A 14,500-nucleotide genomic window follows, 5' to 3' on the forward strand; every position below is an offset into this window, starting at 1 on the left:
TTTGTTAAGTCATTGCTACAGGTGGCAGAAATAATCCCCAGGTGTCCCACCTGTGTTTTCCAAACCACAGACACGGTTGCTCATATGACACCTATTTGGCATCTGCAGAAAGTTTGACAGAACTTGAGCGGTGTCTGGCAGGGTCACCTACCTCAGAGGACCTTTAGCCCTAGAGTACATTGTTTTCCTGAAAAATGTGACACGTCATGACAATCCAGATTTGAAAATAGCCTACATGTAGTTTCAGCTCACGAGGGATGTGTAAGCCATCCGTTTTTCAGTGTATTTTTCCTCTTTACAAGCGCTCTTGTCTCATGAGTTTGTGTGTATGCATGTTTATTTTATTCCCAGTCGGGGTGAAGAAGCTGAGTACATCAGATAATATTTCAGAACAAGAGCATGGCAAACAACCTTCTCCACCTGAGTGCCCCGTATGACTGTGCACGACACTAGAACAGTTTGTTCACAGCAGCAGAGGAGCAGGTGAGGACAGGACAGACGGATCGCAGACAGGTGGGAAATGTGACACTGATGGTTCAAAGGTGTAACAGGGCACAACTAAAGGGCCAGAACGGAGAAACGTTTGTGTTGTGGGTTTAACGCAAGTTGCGTGTTCTCAGATTAGCTGTCTGCTGCTTATATTAAACTATCAAATAGCCAAAAATCATCATCACAGAGCTATTTCGACTCTAAGGACACCACAGCTTTCAAACCATCTACTAGGCCTGGGCCATATCATGCCGTTCACGGTAATACCGGTATAATGTTGGGCAACGATAAGAAAATGAAATATGGCGATAGAATATGGGTAAAACGCGCATGTGCAGTGCCTTTGTTTTCATACGCACATGGCAGAAAAAGCATGGGGGCGACGGAGAATGAGAAGAGCGAAAGCGGATCGTTGAATGAAACGGATGAACCAAACTGGTTTGTAAAAATGCTGCAACTTCAGTGGTGTGGAACTGGTTTGGCTTTCGTCCGTCAGATACACAACAAAGCACTATTTTTAGTAGAGCATGCTAGCGGGCCGTTGTTAGTACCGTGTTTTTTGGAAAATACATCACACTTAAAATCAATCCTTTGATTTTTCTGAAAATCGACAGCACCCCTTATAATCCCGTGTGCCTTATGTATGAATTCTGGTTGTGTTTACTGGCCTCAAAACAATTTTATGTGCTACACGGCGCTCGAAAATCTGTCAAATGTTTTAGTGCGACTTTGCTAAGCTACGAAGCCGCACCGCTTGATGGATTGTCGGAGCATTACGGCTATCGTAGGCAGGAGCCTCGCAGAGTGATACGTACTGTGCTTTAGGGCTGCCACGATTGGTCGACTAGTCACGATTACGTCGACTATCAAAATCGTCGACGACTGATTTAATAGTCGACGCGTTGTTTGAAGCTTTGTAAGATCACAAAAGACGCAGAAATAAGTAGTAGGATTTAAGAGTGTAATAACAGACTGAAACAGAAGATGGCAGCACTGCATGTACAAGGATGCCAGCTGCCGTTAAACCCCGAAGAAGAAGTAGCTCTGTCCCAGAATTCATAGCGCAGCCCAGCTCAGTTTCCAACAATGGCGGCAGCTAGTTAGTTTTAATATTACTCTTATTATTCTTTCTGGGTCACAAAATAAACGTTTAACATATTTTCAGGCGAGAATGTAACTGTGTAAACCTCAAACATCTGCTCAGTTTATCAAGACACCACATATTTTCAAAAGTGCTCCGACGTTTTCGGAGACGTCTGTTACCCACTAGCTCAATAGCTAGCCGGGGGCAAGGCTCACTAGAGCCCATGAGAACACCGGACTCCCGGCAAATCGTTTTCAAACCCACCGCCGTCTTTCGCTACTCAGGTTAAACATGATATATAAGTCACTTAGATAACTTAAAATGTTACTGTTTGGCTTTTTTTTTTAGTATTTTATTTGTTCCTGAGTAAATCGGTTTGGCTGAGATTAAAGTTATAGTTTTTACACAGCTGAATAAACGTCAAGCAGACAACTGATTATCAGAAGTGTGAGATGCTCGAGAATATACTCCGGTGTCCCGTTATATTTTAGATAGCAAGGAGTTTATTAAACTTCACCGAAACAATCTGCAAATTTCATTAAAATTTAATAAACTATCATCTTGTCTTTATTTTTAGTTAGCACATACCTTAAACACTTAAAGCTGTAAGTTAATGAAAGTTATATAAGAGCAGATGCATGCTGGTGCAATAAGCTGTACGTTTTACGTCCAATGGATGCATGATCTGATTAGTCGACTAATTGCAAAAATAATCGGTGACTAGTCGACTATCAAAATAATCGTTTGTGGCAGCCCTACTGTGCTTCAACATAATATTACCGTATTGTGTGTGTATAACCTCTTTTTAAGTTTTGTGGATGTTATACATGGTTATGCTGAGGATATGTCGGCCAGTTTCCACTGGAAATGCCTTTTGGTTAAACTGTCAGTGAGGAATTTGCATTTGCACTGTTAATGTTTATATAATTTTAATGCACATAAAAAACAGCTGCTTGTTTAAGTGAAAATACATTGATGTTTTTTTGCACTAATAAAGTTGTGGAGTTGTAAAGTATTTTGTCTAGTGTCAATTATATCGTCAGTTATATCGTTGTCGCAAATTTTCAAATGTATATCGTGATAAATATTTTTGGTCATATCGGCCTGCTCTACCATCTACTTGTAAATATTTTATAGATAAAGTCTCTTGTACTCACCTCCAAAGTGTGCTCTCAGTGACGCTGCCGATATGAAAATCGTACAGCTTGGTTAGGATCAGGATCACCTGAAAAAGAGGGAATATAATCGTTAGAATCTTTTTATGAGGCGGACAAAGCGATTAATGAATTCTTTACTGTAGCAGAATGGCGACTAATGCATGAATACAGCATCCCAGATTAAGGATTGAGGATGGTTTAAGAGGCAGAGCACTAGATTGCCTGTGAGTTTTTACTGAATTCAGTTTTTGCTGCTGGATCCTTCGACACTCCAAGTCCAATGTTGACACACATCAGTTTGTTCAGAGTGCTCTGCTGATTGCAAACACAGTGATTGTATGCAAATAAAATGAATCACAATCCTATTAAAGTCACAGTAGTTTGGAGTTGTTTCATTTATAAGGGTTATTAGTTAATTCAGTAGTTACTGATATAATTCCAAGTACATTCAAAGAAAAAGAAGGGATGCAGATTTAAGTAGCTTTAGCTTTTTTAAGTATATCAAACAGGAGAATGTTATCACTGTGAAAGATATTATTTTGAAATCAAACTGAAAGAAGACCCCAGAGAAGAACCACTACATGCTGCAGTGATAACGTGCCCTGTCTGGGTTGAGCACACCTCAGGATCCCTAGAGAATGTCGCAGGGAAGAAGACTGTCTAGCCTATCAAGCTTAAGCTGCTGTCACCTGTGGTGAAAAATTAATGCAGAGATTAAAAGGGCTTCCTTTTCAAAGAGCTATTCTCCAGTTGTAAGCCTTATGATCCCATCATTTATGACCCCAAAAATCAATAAGTTTTAACACAAGAAGCATCCCTGAGGAAATCGCTGAAAAGTCTTTGTTTCCTCAAAAAGGTACATACTGTAAAAAAAAAAAAAAACTATTCCCATTTATGGTATTTTGAATACTCTGCAACACTGGTTAGGAAAAGAATACAAGGCCCTGGAAGTGTTAGCATGTTGCTAGGTAGTGCTCTGCATAATTAGCGGTGTTTGCCACTTTCAAACTTCAAACTTGATGGAGCACGTTAACATTCTTGCCCCTGTGGAAAAGTCTGATCCAACAGTCTCTGTATTCACAGCTTCGGTCTGGGCTCTTTTGGAGAGATAATCAGCAGGCGGGGCACTATGATAAGCACTGTGCGAGTCCTCAGAGCACATCGCAAGATATGAAGGACTAGTTTGCTGTGACAGGATCAGTGGTCAGCTGTGATACTTCACTCTAGAGTAAAGGATCATAAATCTGTTGCTCAGGGACAGCTGGGCTGTAACATCAGAGGAGAAAAAACACTGTTCATTATACTTAACCATCTGGTCCCTCTACTTATGCTCACCTCTGGGTTATAGAACACAGTCAAAAGATTTCTTTCATAGGAGAGCGAGCTCCTGCAATTGTCTAGGATTTATCACACACTTGACCCGACCTCACCAGGAGCCAAGCTCCTTTTACATAATAAGATGCTACTTTCACCCATCAGCACACGTGTTTTTCGTAGCTGTACTGTTTTCCTTCTGACTAAATGACTATTGCTCCTTCTTATTAGCATCCATGTCTCTTGTTAGCATTCCCCTCCCTGCAACAAGCTTCTGCTTGTTTAAAGCAACCTGACAGGCCTGACTTGAGTCATTTGGCTGGGAGGGGGTGAAGGAGGTGTGGCCTTGGCTCTTTTGACAGAAGTCAGCAATTGGGGCTAGATAAGCAGAACTTAGTAAAGAACCAGTTTCTTGGCTCCCCTGACCTCCTGTAGTACTTGTGTTCGTGAAGCTCGTGAGGCCCGCAGACTTCAAGGACCTTTCCACCTCTGGCCGAGCCTCACGCTCCCCACGAGCCCTGTGAACAAGCCAGTCGCTCACCAGGGTCCTTGGATGGAACTTGTGTGAAGATGTGCCACATGCCCAAGGGGTCCTCCTACTAACAATGCGACCACACGGTTCAGGCCAAACAAGATTGCAGTCCAGTGAGAGGCCAGTGCTGCATAGGAAGAAGATGGATTCCTAACATTCGGCTCCACAACTTCACAAAACTTGGTCTTTGTGTGCATTAACATGTTTATCTTTGTTAGAAGAGCACTCATGCTTCCCACTCTAGACATGCATACATCTCTGCATGCTCGTGCTTCTGTGGGCTTTGTGCTTCTGAGATGTGTGGCCGTGTCCGCTTGGGGGGGTGACACACACAGACACGAGTTGTCTCATCACCACATGACAGTCTGAATTTGAAATTCACATTGAACAACCGGCAGAAAAAAAACAAAGAAAATACATTTGTCCTTTCAAATATTTCTAAAGCAAATCTTGCTATGTGTCTCGAAAACATCTTTTCAGCCAGCGTTAAAGAGAGTTTTTTAAAAAAATGTTTAATGCATTAAGCCTCAGCCCCGGATAAGAATAGCATGTGGATTTCAAATAACACCAGTCACTGTTTATTTACACACTTGCTCGCGAGCGTTCACGGTCTTTGTTGAGGCGCCGGGTGTATTGGAAGGACAAAACCGCAGCAGACTTGAGAAAAAGTTTGACAGGGTGTCTGTATTTGAAGTGCACTCTCCCCTCGTGAATCCCCAGCTGACATGCACTTATCAAAATGTCAGTCACATTACCTTTGGATTTGCCTTGTTGCCTCAGCAATTAACCAACTGTGGTGAAAACATTATTAGCATAACTAAAAGTCCCCCTTTCGTCATCCACAGAGTCAAAGTTCCAAACACAGTCTTGAATTTTGGCTCAGCTCATAGCATGCTAATGATGCTATTAATTACTTTTCTGAGAAAATCTCAAGCGTTTGTGGAGCAATAGATTAATTGTGATCGTGACCTGAAGAGCTGTCACCTTCGATGTCAGGTAAAAACACAAGGCAGCATATCAAGTCTTTTAAATTAAACCTGACGTTCTATAAATAGTGCGTGTGTGTTCATTCGTGCTGAATGTAGTAATTATAAGGAATGGTAAAGCTAACGCTGCTGGCATCTACATTTGACTCATCGTAATGAAGACATGGTGGGTTCAACTTGCCTTTTTTATTTTACCTAAACCAACCTTTCTGAAAATAAGAACAGGCAAATGAAAATAAACACACAACATTCGAGATTTGATCTTTCCCCTGCAAACAATTTATATCATTTTCTTAATTAATTGTGCTTTTGAACTCATTTAACACTTCCCAGAAACTTGGGACTGGCATCAAAGTAACAGATTAAAGCAAAACAAAAGATTTCACATGGAATCTGCTTCCAAACCACACGCAACTTCCAACAAACAGCTCTTCAGACATTTTTGTACTTTGGCTCAAACTGTTTCAAAGACATCAGCTTTGTACGCTGCAGTCGGAACAAAAAGCTCTCTGTGGCTTTGATTTCAAAATGTCATGGTACTCCAGTATTGACAGTCTCACACATCTGAAAACAAGCTTTTAGTCTGCAAACACACGTCGGGATGGTCGACACTAAAATGGCAGCTGAAACGGATCATTATCTAGAAGTGATTAAGCTACCCCGCCTCTCAGTAGCATGTCAACGGCTGAGCAATTACGTTGTCAATTGGTGAGAGCTGTTTATGAGACACAATATCATCTGGTAGCATCAGAACTACAACTTGACATCGAGGCTGAGCTAAAAAAAAAAACCCCAAAAAACACTGAATTCTTTGTCGCAATTTGGAATGACCGTGGCAGAAAATGAAGCCATCAACTTAATGGTAAGTGGATAAATACAGAGTAAGGGCCATAAATGGAGACAGAGTAGAAATAAAGACGTGGGGCAACAATGGAGAGTATCTGGCCCCAAATGTCATGCTTAGCTTTTGTTATCCCGCTAATGACAGAGCAGGCTGGGCACTATGGACGAGTATCTGTAGACTCACCCCTCCGGTCAGTGGCTTAGTTAACAAGTAGAGCCAACAGAACAATCATTTTCAGATTGTCATATGGAAGTTAACATACGACAGCTATGGTAATCAATGTTGATGGTAATCAATAACCATCTTTTCTTTATCGTCTTCTGTAGAAAGAACTACTTCTACTGACAAAATAGGAAAAAAAAAAACCTCAACTTTATACAGACAGTATTATACTCATTCATAAACCCAACATCACGGCGCGACCCAGTATTTGTGTTTCAGGTCCTGAATTAATATTCTTTGATTTAGTGTTATTCGTGTTCTCCCTGTTTGCCTCAGTGTGTTATATTCTTAGTTTCTAGTCTCTAGTTTTCTCTCGCTGTGCCTTCCCTGTGTTCCACGTTTAGTTACTCTTGTCTCCGTGGTCTAAGGAGCTTGGAAAGAAAAGCGTCTGGATTCTTGAAGACGTTTCACCTCTCATCCAAGAAGCTTCTTCAGTTATAAGAGCAACTGATGGAGAGTCCCAGATTTTAAGCACTATGGGTACCTTAGACTACGATGACCTGGATAACTGAGAACCTTCACAGACATCTTGTCTCCATGTTTCATGTTCCCTCTGATCCCCTAGTTCAGGGGTGGACAACTCCAGGCCTCGAGGTCCTGCTGGTTTTAGATTTCACCCTGGGTCAACACACCTGAATCACATGATTAGTTCGTTACCAGGCCTCTGGAGAACTTCAGGACATGTTGAGGAGGTCATTTAGCCATTTGAATCAGCTGTGTTGGATCAAGGACACATCTAAAACCTGCAGGATCCCGGCCCTCGAGGCCTGGAGTTGCCCACCCCTGCCCTGCCTTTGTGACGGTCTCATGTTTCCTGTTTTATTTTGATAGTTCCTTGTCCTGTGTTCAGTGTATTCAGTTTTGCTTTCTCCCCGTCTCGTTATGTCTGATTAGTCCCAGCTGTGTTGCCTTACTGTTTCCCTTACTCACTCGTTACTGACTTGTGTATTTAAGCCCTGTGTTTTCCTCTGTTCGTTGTCGTGTCATACTTCCTCATTGCTCTGGGTTTTCTCTGTGTTTCCTGATAACTCCTAGCTCTGTGTTTCCTAGTTTCCAGTGTTGGTTTTGTTTTTCTCTGTTGTAATATTCCGAGTTTTTTGCCTTTTTCAGTCCAACCTTTTGTTTGAACCCTGTGTTTGGGACCTAATCCTGCCTGTCACAGCCGTAACACGACAGCTAAATGTTTTGACCTATTTTAATGTCCATTTCTTTTAATTCCAATTCTTATTTCTGTGTGTTGTAGGTGAGTCACTGGCTTTAACGGTTTCAGCATCTGTACACGGTCTCTGTAAGTCAAGTCAGACGTGTGGCAGAAAGCCTTGAGCCATCTCTACATGCCATCTCAGAACTGCTACAGTGTCAGACCTCCACATCGGCCTGAAATAATGTGAGAAGGAATGCACTTGAACCGACGTTAGACGCACCTTTAGTATCTGACTCTGCCTCTATTTGTACCATGTAGTGCAGGCAAGGCTAATACCACATGTGCATGTAGAGCACACAAATCCATCATTATGCACCTGAAAGCGCTGGCTACAAAGAGAAAAAGAAAAACACTCAAATCTGTTCAAGGCTAAAGGGTCTTAACATCCATCCCAGTATAACAGCAAAGAAACCAAGGTTTCTGCTGAGGCTCCCCTCTGAATGTTGCAATTATCTAATCAGTATTAGGCACAAATTAAATACATGCAGCACTTTGGAGATGAAGGCCAGCGGTGGATGAAAGGAAGGGAATTAGGATGTAAAATGAGTTGTGTTTGCTTATGTAAATGCAGACCACTAGAGTATGCTGTAGCTGTTGATGTGTTATAGTCTCATCAAGGCCACGTCGGGGAGAAGACTGTGTTACTGTGCCCCTTCTGGACATCACTCACTCTGCTTCCTCGCAGCTCTGTCTCTTTCTCTGTCATGTTGCCTCTCATGCTTCCTGCCTCCACTGCGCACTGAATCATTTCTCCCCTCCTCTTTCTCTTTTCTCATTTATTCCATCCTTCTTGTGTCTTTCTCTTGACTCTTCTTCCTCACCAGCCGAATCTTTGTGTTTTCCTCCAAACTAAAGCCCCTTTATCTCTGTTTATCTGCGCACCCCCCACCACCCCAGCACTGTTCTTCCGTGGTTTTACTTACCCCTCTTGCCCATACCTCTTATCTTTATTCTCCCAGTAGTTTCTCATATTCCCTTCCTAATGTGCCCAAGAGTCTGCTACTCACCTTCACTCTCATCTTTTCTGTCTTATCTTACATTCAGATTGCCCCCCCCACCCCCACCCATTTCTTTTACTTTTCCATGTCTGCTTTGTTTTCTTTCCTCCTTCTGTTTTCTCCCTGATTGTTCTGAGCCGAGCAGACAGGCATAGCCTTTGAGATGTATATAGACAGAATGCCTAATTAAAATCACTTTAAATGTAGTGCTTGTCAAACTATAGTGATGGCTGCGAATTTAGTGTGCTACTTAAAACACCTCTTCATTCCTTCATATCGTCGTTGCTCTTTAAAGTCATTCCTAATCAATTTTCTAACATTCGGCTTCAAATTTGATTAATCACTATGCACTCATTAGGTACTCCCTGTGTAAGATGACAGCTAATTGATCTTTAAAGCTGCAGTGATCAATAAATACTTTTTTAATACCAGCAAATTATCTGTGTGTGTTGTCCTTAGTGAAAAGCCTACAGACAGAATATCATCTAATTTGACAGGTTTTAAATATTCTACATATATATTGGTTCATACTTGTGATTTTTTATGCTCAAACTCAGTTTTCATTGACCTTTCATCCCAGTAATTCTTTTTAATACAAACTGATGAATATATAAGAGCATTTCGCTTCTGTAGGGTTTTAAAAATTTGGGGGGGGGGGCAGCGGCGCTTTGCCCACATCAGAATATTTGATCGGTTGAAAATGTGTAGAAGAGTGATCGTCAGGCTCATGTGCAACCCGAATGACATATTTTGCATTGTTGCATTTTCCTGAGAAAACTGCACCTATAATATCTATATGTTTTTTTTTCCTTCTATATTTGCATTTAAAGGTCTACTTTTCATGCGGTACTTGAGATTATGCTCTTCACTGGGTTCCTTTTGCATTTCCTGGTACAAAAAGTTTCAGCTTGAGCAGAAAAAACGGCATTCAAACAAGCCAGGATCAATGTGGCGCTACAAGGTGGCATAAAGGTCAATTGATAAACCAATCAAGCAGTCTGCACGGGGGGAGGGAGACTGTGAGCATATCTGCTTTATCACCTCAGCTGGACTTTGAAACTGTGGAAGGAATAACCTTTCCCACACACTGAGATAAACCTGTCATATATGCCGTGCATTCCCCCTCCCGAAGAAGCAAAAGGAAAGTTTTAGGTGCTGCTATTTCACACGAGCACACTATATCCCACCTCAGCTTCAAAGACTTAAGATAGAAACGTTACCATAACAACCACTGTCTGTAAAGCAGCTGCAAATGCTCGCAGAACCACAGCCCTTCTGGATCCACGGTTTATAAAAGTCTAGAGAAATCCACTGCTTCAGAAAGGATTAATAATTTCTCAGAAGCAAAAATATTCTGGCACAGGTGATATGGAAATCCTGAAATATGCCAACTGCAATGCCAAAAGATGATTGTAAGCTTATTTCTTTTGCTTGCATTACTTTTTGCTGCTTTTGCCATTAGCTGGCTGGGTGTAACATTTCCTGCAATTTTGAATGATAACTGTGCTGTCAGATAATTCATCTAAGAAGTAAATAAATAAAGCAGCGACAGTTTGTAAGATTCAAATCAAGCAGCATTTTCAAGTATCTCTTGGCATCTTTTTCATCCTCTTTGAAGCATCCCAGGATGTTGTTTGCTGGACAAAGACATTTCCAAGGTGTACACTATGACATCATTTCAACACCTAATTAGACTCTAAAAATATCTGCAGATTCAGAAAGAAATCTACATCAACTTAAACACGCACAGGGAAAATTGCCTCTCTTCAAAGCGCTTGGTTTTACAGAAACAAAGCTTCAATGTTATTAATAATCTTCATTTGCATCGGGTTATTTTTGTCTTTTTTCACGCAGGACAGCAAACATTAAGATTTCCTATTTGCCCGTTTTTCTTTCCCATAGTGCATCTGTCTCTCGAGCCAGTTCTGAAGGAAGTCAAGCGAAGCAAACGCTATCTGGCTGGCCGTGAAGCCTGCACTGGAGGTTAGCGCTTATCACGGTGCAGGCAAGGGTGCAAAAAAACAAAGCCTGTGTAGACTTTTCATACTATATAACAAAGGAGGACAGATAGAAAAATGGAAGCAATGTTATTTCATCACACTGAAGGTACAGAGACATCCTACAGTCTCATGAGCCAACACTGACTATAGAAAAAGGAACAAATGTAAAGCTATAGCACTTTATCTTTGACACTAAAAAAAGAGCAGCAAATAAGTTCAGTTTTCTTTGTTGTACTCCATCAGTTTTTTCACATCTTATCATTAAATACATTGGAGGGTTAATTCAGTGGGAACCCACTGTGACAATCTGGAAGATGTTCAAAGAATTTCCATTTCTCTGAGGGAACTATTTTTACAGAAAACGTAGCCCTGCATGTTCACTAATTAGAAAACGGGGCAGTAGCTGCTGTGCATATGGGAAGCAAGTAAAACATCATGTTGAAAAATAGATTGTGGCACAGGAGTTTGGACTATCACTAATAAGATGCTGCTCAGTATAGCCTGTAAATATGTACAGTATTGTTCACCAGAATGCTACAGCTGTATTTTCCAACAGGAAAAAAGGGAAACGTATCAAGATAAAGGTCTGAGAAGAAATGAGTTATTAGCGCAGACCCAACATTAGATTAAAACCACTGACAAGTGAAGTGAACAACATGGGATCATATTCCCACTTTGCAAGTTTCAGCTTTCAAATACTGGGTGCTTGCATTCATGTTGATGTTACCTGGACAGGTAGCATTGACCTGAACATCAAAGCAAAGCAGCTTGGGACGGCACATCCCCATCTACTCCAACAGCGTTGTTCAGCAGTGGGTTGTAGAACAAGACACCAGGATGTTGAAGCTACTTCCAAACTTTTGACATCCCAATCGAGTATTCATCAGAAAGGCCTTAACAAATAATTTAAAGAGTTTCTTAAAGGATGCTTTCAGACAGTAATTAAGAGTGGGCATCAGTGATGTGGTTAGAAAGTGTTTTAGTTCTTTGCAGCTATGTTGGGAAATCAATGCCCCCGTTGTGCTCTGTGCCCCACGGGGCTCTATTTTGTTTCCCTTTTTATCTTGTGTAGCCACAATTGATTTTAACTGCTATACAGATGATACATGACTATGTCACAGCAAAGCCCAACACAGATGCTACATTCATTCTAGACAAGACTGGATGGTTGGATGGAAAAAAAATTTCCACTTCTGAATTACTCATTTTAATTAAATATGATCAGCACGGCAAACAACCACTTGTCTGAGCCGGTGCTGTTATCTAACGATATTTTAACCTAGATTCAGCTGTTAGTCTTTTTGTTCAGGTGAGTTATTTAGTCAAAATTAGGTCATTCTTCTCATTTGCTGACCTAGAGGTCATCAATGCTTTTACATACTCCAAACGTGATTACTGAAGCACACTTTCAGATTCAGATTTAAACTGACAATAGACAAAATGGCAACAGCTCCAGGCCTTTAGAAACACACAACTGTGTCCCCGATCTTTCCTAGACATAAGTTTCTGTATCAGTCTGATCTGACATTTAATGGTGTTTTTACATAATGTACATAATGCTGGAAAGAGCAAGCAAGAAAACAGTTTAATTGTTTGGGGAATTCACAGATTCAGTGTCACATGTCTCCCTGCATACTCTAACTGGACTCTGATACTTCTAAATCAAATATCCTGCTGCATGCTACATGTAAGGAGAGGCACCAATCTGCACACAGCTAATGCTTTTTATTCCCTTTTTCAGACAATTCAGAACTGTTGAATTGGCCAGATAGGATTTCTTAAGTGAACTTTCCCTTTAAAACTTAACAAAGACCATACTAAATATCATCCATCATTTCATCTGTTCATCACTTTGGCAATTAATAATAATTATTAGGTTGTATATGCAAGTATGTATACTAGTTTGTTTTTAATGTAAAGTAGTATATCTAATCTTAAAGTTCTGGTTCAATTTAAAAAGAAGTATGGAGGTTTTTACCTGACAGAATTATTTTCTGTTTCTTGCCAGAAGGAACCAGGTGTTCTGATGGTCTATGGATCAGAAGTGACAGACGTCTGACTGTGAAATGTATTCTGTATTAGACTTTTTTGACAAAAACGGGCCAGTTTTTTGCGAATTAGTGTGAAAAACAAATTCACGAGTGGAAGAGGACATGAGAAACTAGATGGGAGTCAGAGTGGGAGGGGCCATGTGCTCATCACAGCAACCTTTCTCATATATGTTTTAGACAGAGAGAAATATTTCTTATATCTTCTTATATTTATCACAACTAAGTAGCTTTGATCCTCAGAAATGTATAATTACTCCACAGCAGAGCGCCTTACACGATCAGTCGTCTTCCTCGACAGCAGTGCTTCTCAGTTATTTTCTGTTACACCCCCTTTAGGTAGAAGAAGCCCCCCCCCTCCCCCCAATGACTATAAATAGTATCATTTGTCTATAAAATTGTTATTGTAACTACATCTCTGCATAACATTGTATCCTTATTAAGATTAAAGAAAACAAAGAAGAAAAATAGATCAACTTAAAGCAAAGAATAACTTTATTAACATTGTTTTTTAATCTGAAAATTTGCCCGAGATTAAAAAAAAATCCTTATTCAAACTATAAACATTTTTTGACACAGTAGACACGCCGGTCCTTCCTTGTCTCCCGCCGTAGTCACAGTGAAGCCGAGCACTGCACACGCGTCATCTTATTTCCGCGTCTTAGCTTTCGCGAGACTTTCGTTTGTCCTGTTATCTCCATCTCTTTTCATCACTGTTAAATATTTTTCCATTTTGCACTTCATATCTCCTGTTCATTGCTGTGTGTGCATGCTCGGTGCAAAAAACCCTGCTACCTACTGTAGTGCATGTGCAATTACACTTTATTCTAGTACATTCCTACAGCAACCCTGAATATGCATTCTCTCTTTGTTTCCACATGCACATCAAGTCTGATTGCAGAAACATATTTTGCTTCATTTAGCAAACGAGTAACAGGAAAAAGACTCTGTCACCTTAATCTTTCGTCTCTGAACTAATGTTCACCACTCTGGTGTCAGCAGGAACAGAGAGCAATAGTGAGACAGAGAGTTTAACTGTCGCTGCAAATCTTCACTGAGGTGACACAATATGGGGGCAGGAGGACAGCTGATTAACACCAGGCTACAATTCCTTTTAATGACATTTTTCCATGGAACAGTATATAGAGATGGTGTGGCGTCAGGGGTGAAATGAGAAGGGAAAGAACGCAAAGAACTGCTCAGTCGCTGATAGCATATCATGAGCGAACACAGGTGTGCGCAGCTCGATTCTGCTTAAACGCTAAAAGCCTGAGAAGTGAGCTTTGTATAATTAAAACTGCAATATGTCGTCCTATCAGGGACATTATGCCATCCATCAAGCGGCTGATCCATTGGCTTGGCTCGACACAAGCCAGCGTGCTGATAGCTCGTGGGCTGCTTGCATTGACATATGCTGTGACAATGCTGGGTTAGCAGACACTGGGGTGTGGTGCTGATGCCACTTCAGTGCACCATCCATTACCGTTATGCCTTCCACCTGGCTGATCGACCATGTTTGGGGGATCATTCAAGGCCACAGAGGATTTTTTATTTTTTTTTTTTAAGTGGTGAGGAAACTTGACAGCACAGATAAAAGCCAACTGTGTGCTGGTCTTTGCTCC

The 14,500-nt window shown here is 40.9% G+C and overlaps 1 protein-coding gene across 2 annotated transcripts in view; it reads right to left on the reverse strand.

Moving 5' to 3' along the window:
* Positions 1-14,500, reverse strand: part of sorcs3a (sortilin related VPS10 domain containing receptor 3a) — a 240,046-nt gene that overhangs the window by 143,916 nt on the left and 81,630 nt on the right. For both annotated transcript variants that reach the window (XM_063477027.1, XM_063477028.1), the window contains exon 2: positions 2,731-2,798. In XM_063477027.1, the coding sequence (XP_063333097.1) occupies positions 2,731-2,798 (68 nt within the window). The remainder of the gene's footprint in view (positions 1-2,730; positions 2,799-14,500) is intronic.

This window comes from Pelmatolapia mariae, linkage group LG6 (genome assembly GCF_036321145.2).
Source record: "Pelmatolapia mariae isolate MD_Pm_ZW linkage group LG6, Pm_UMD_F_2, whole genome shotgun sequence".
NCBI lineage: Eukaryota > Metazoa > Chordata > Actinopteri > Cichliformes > Cichlidae > Pelmatolapia > Pelmatolapia mariae.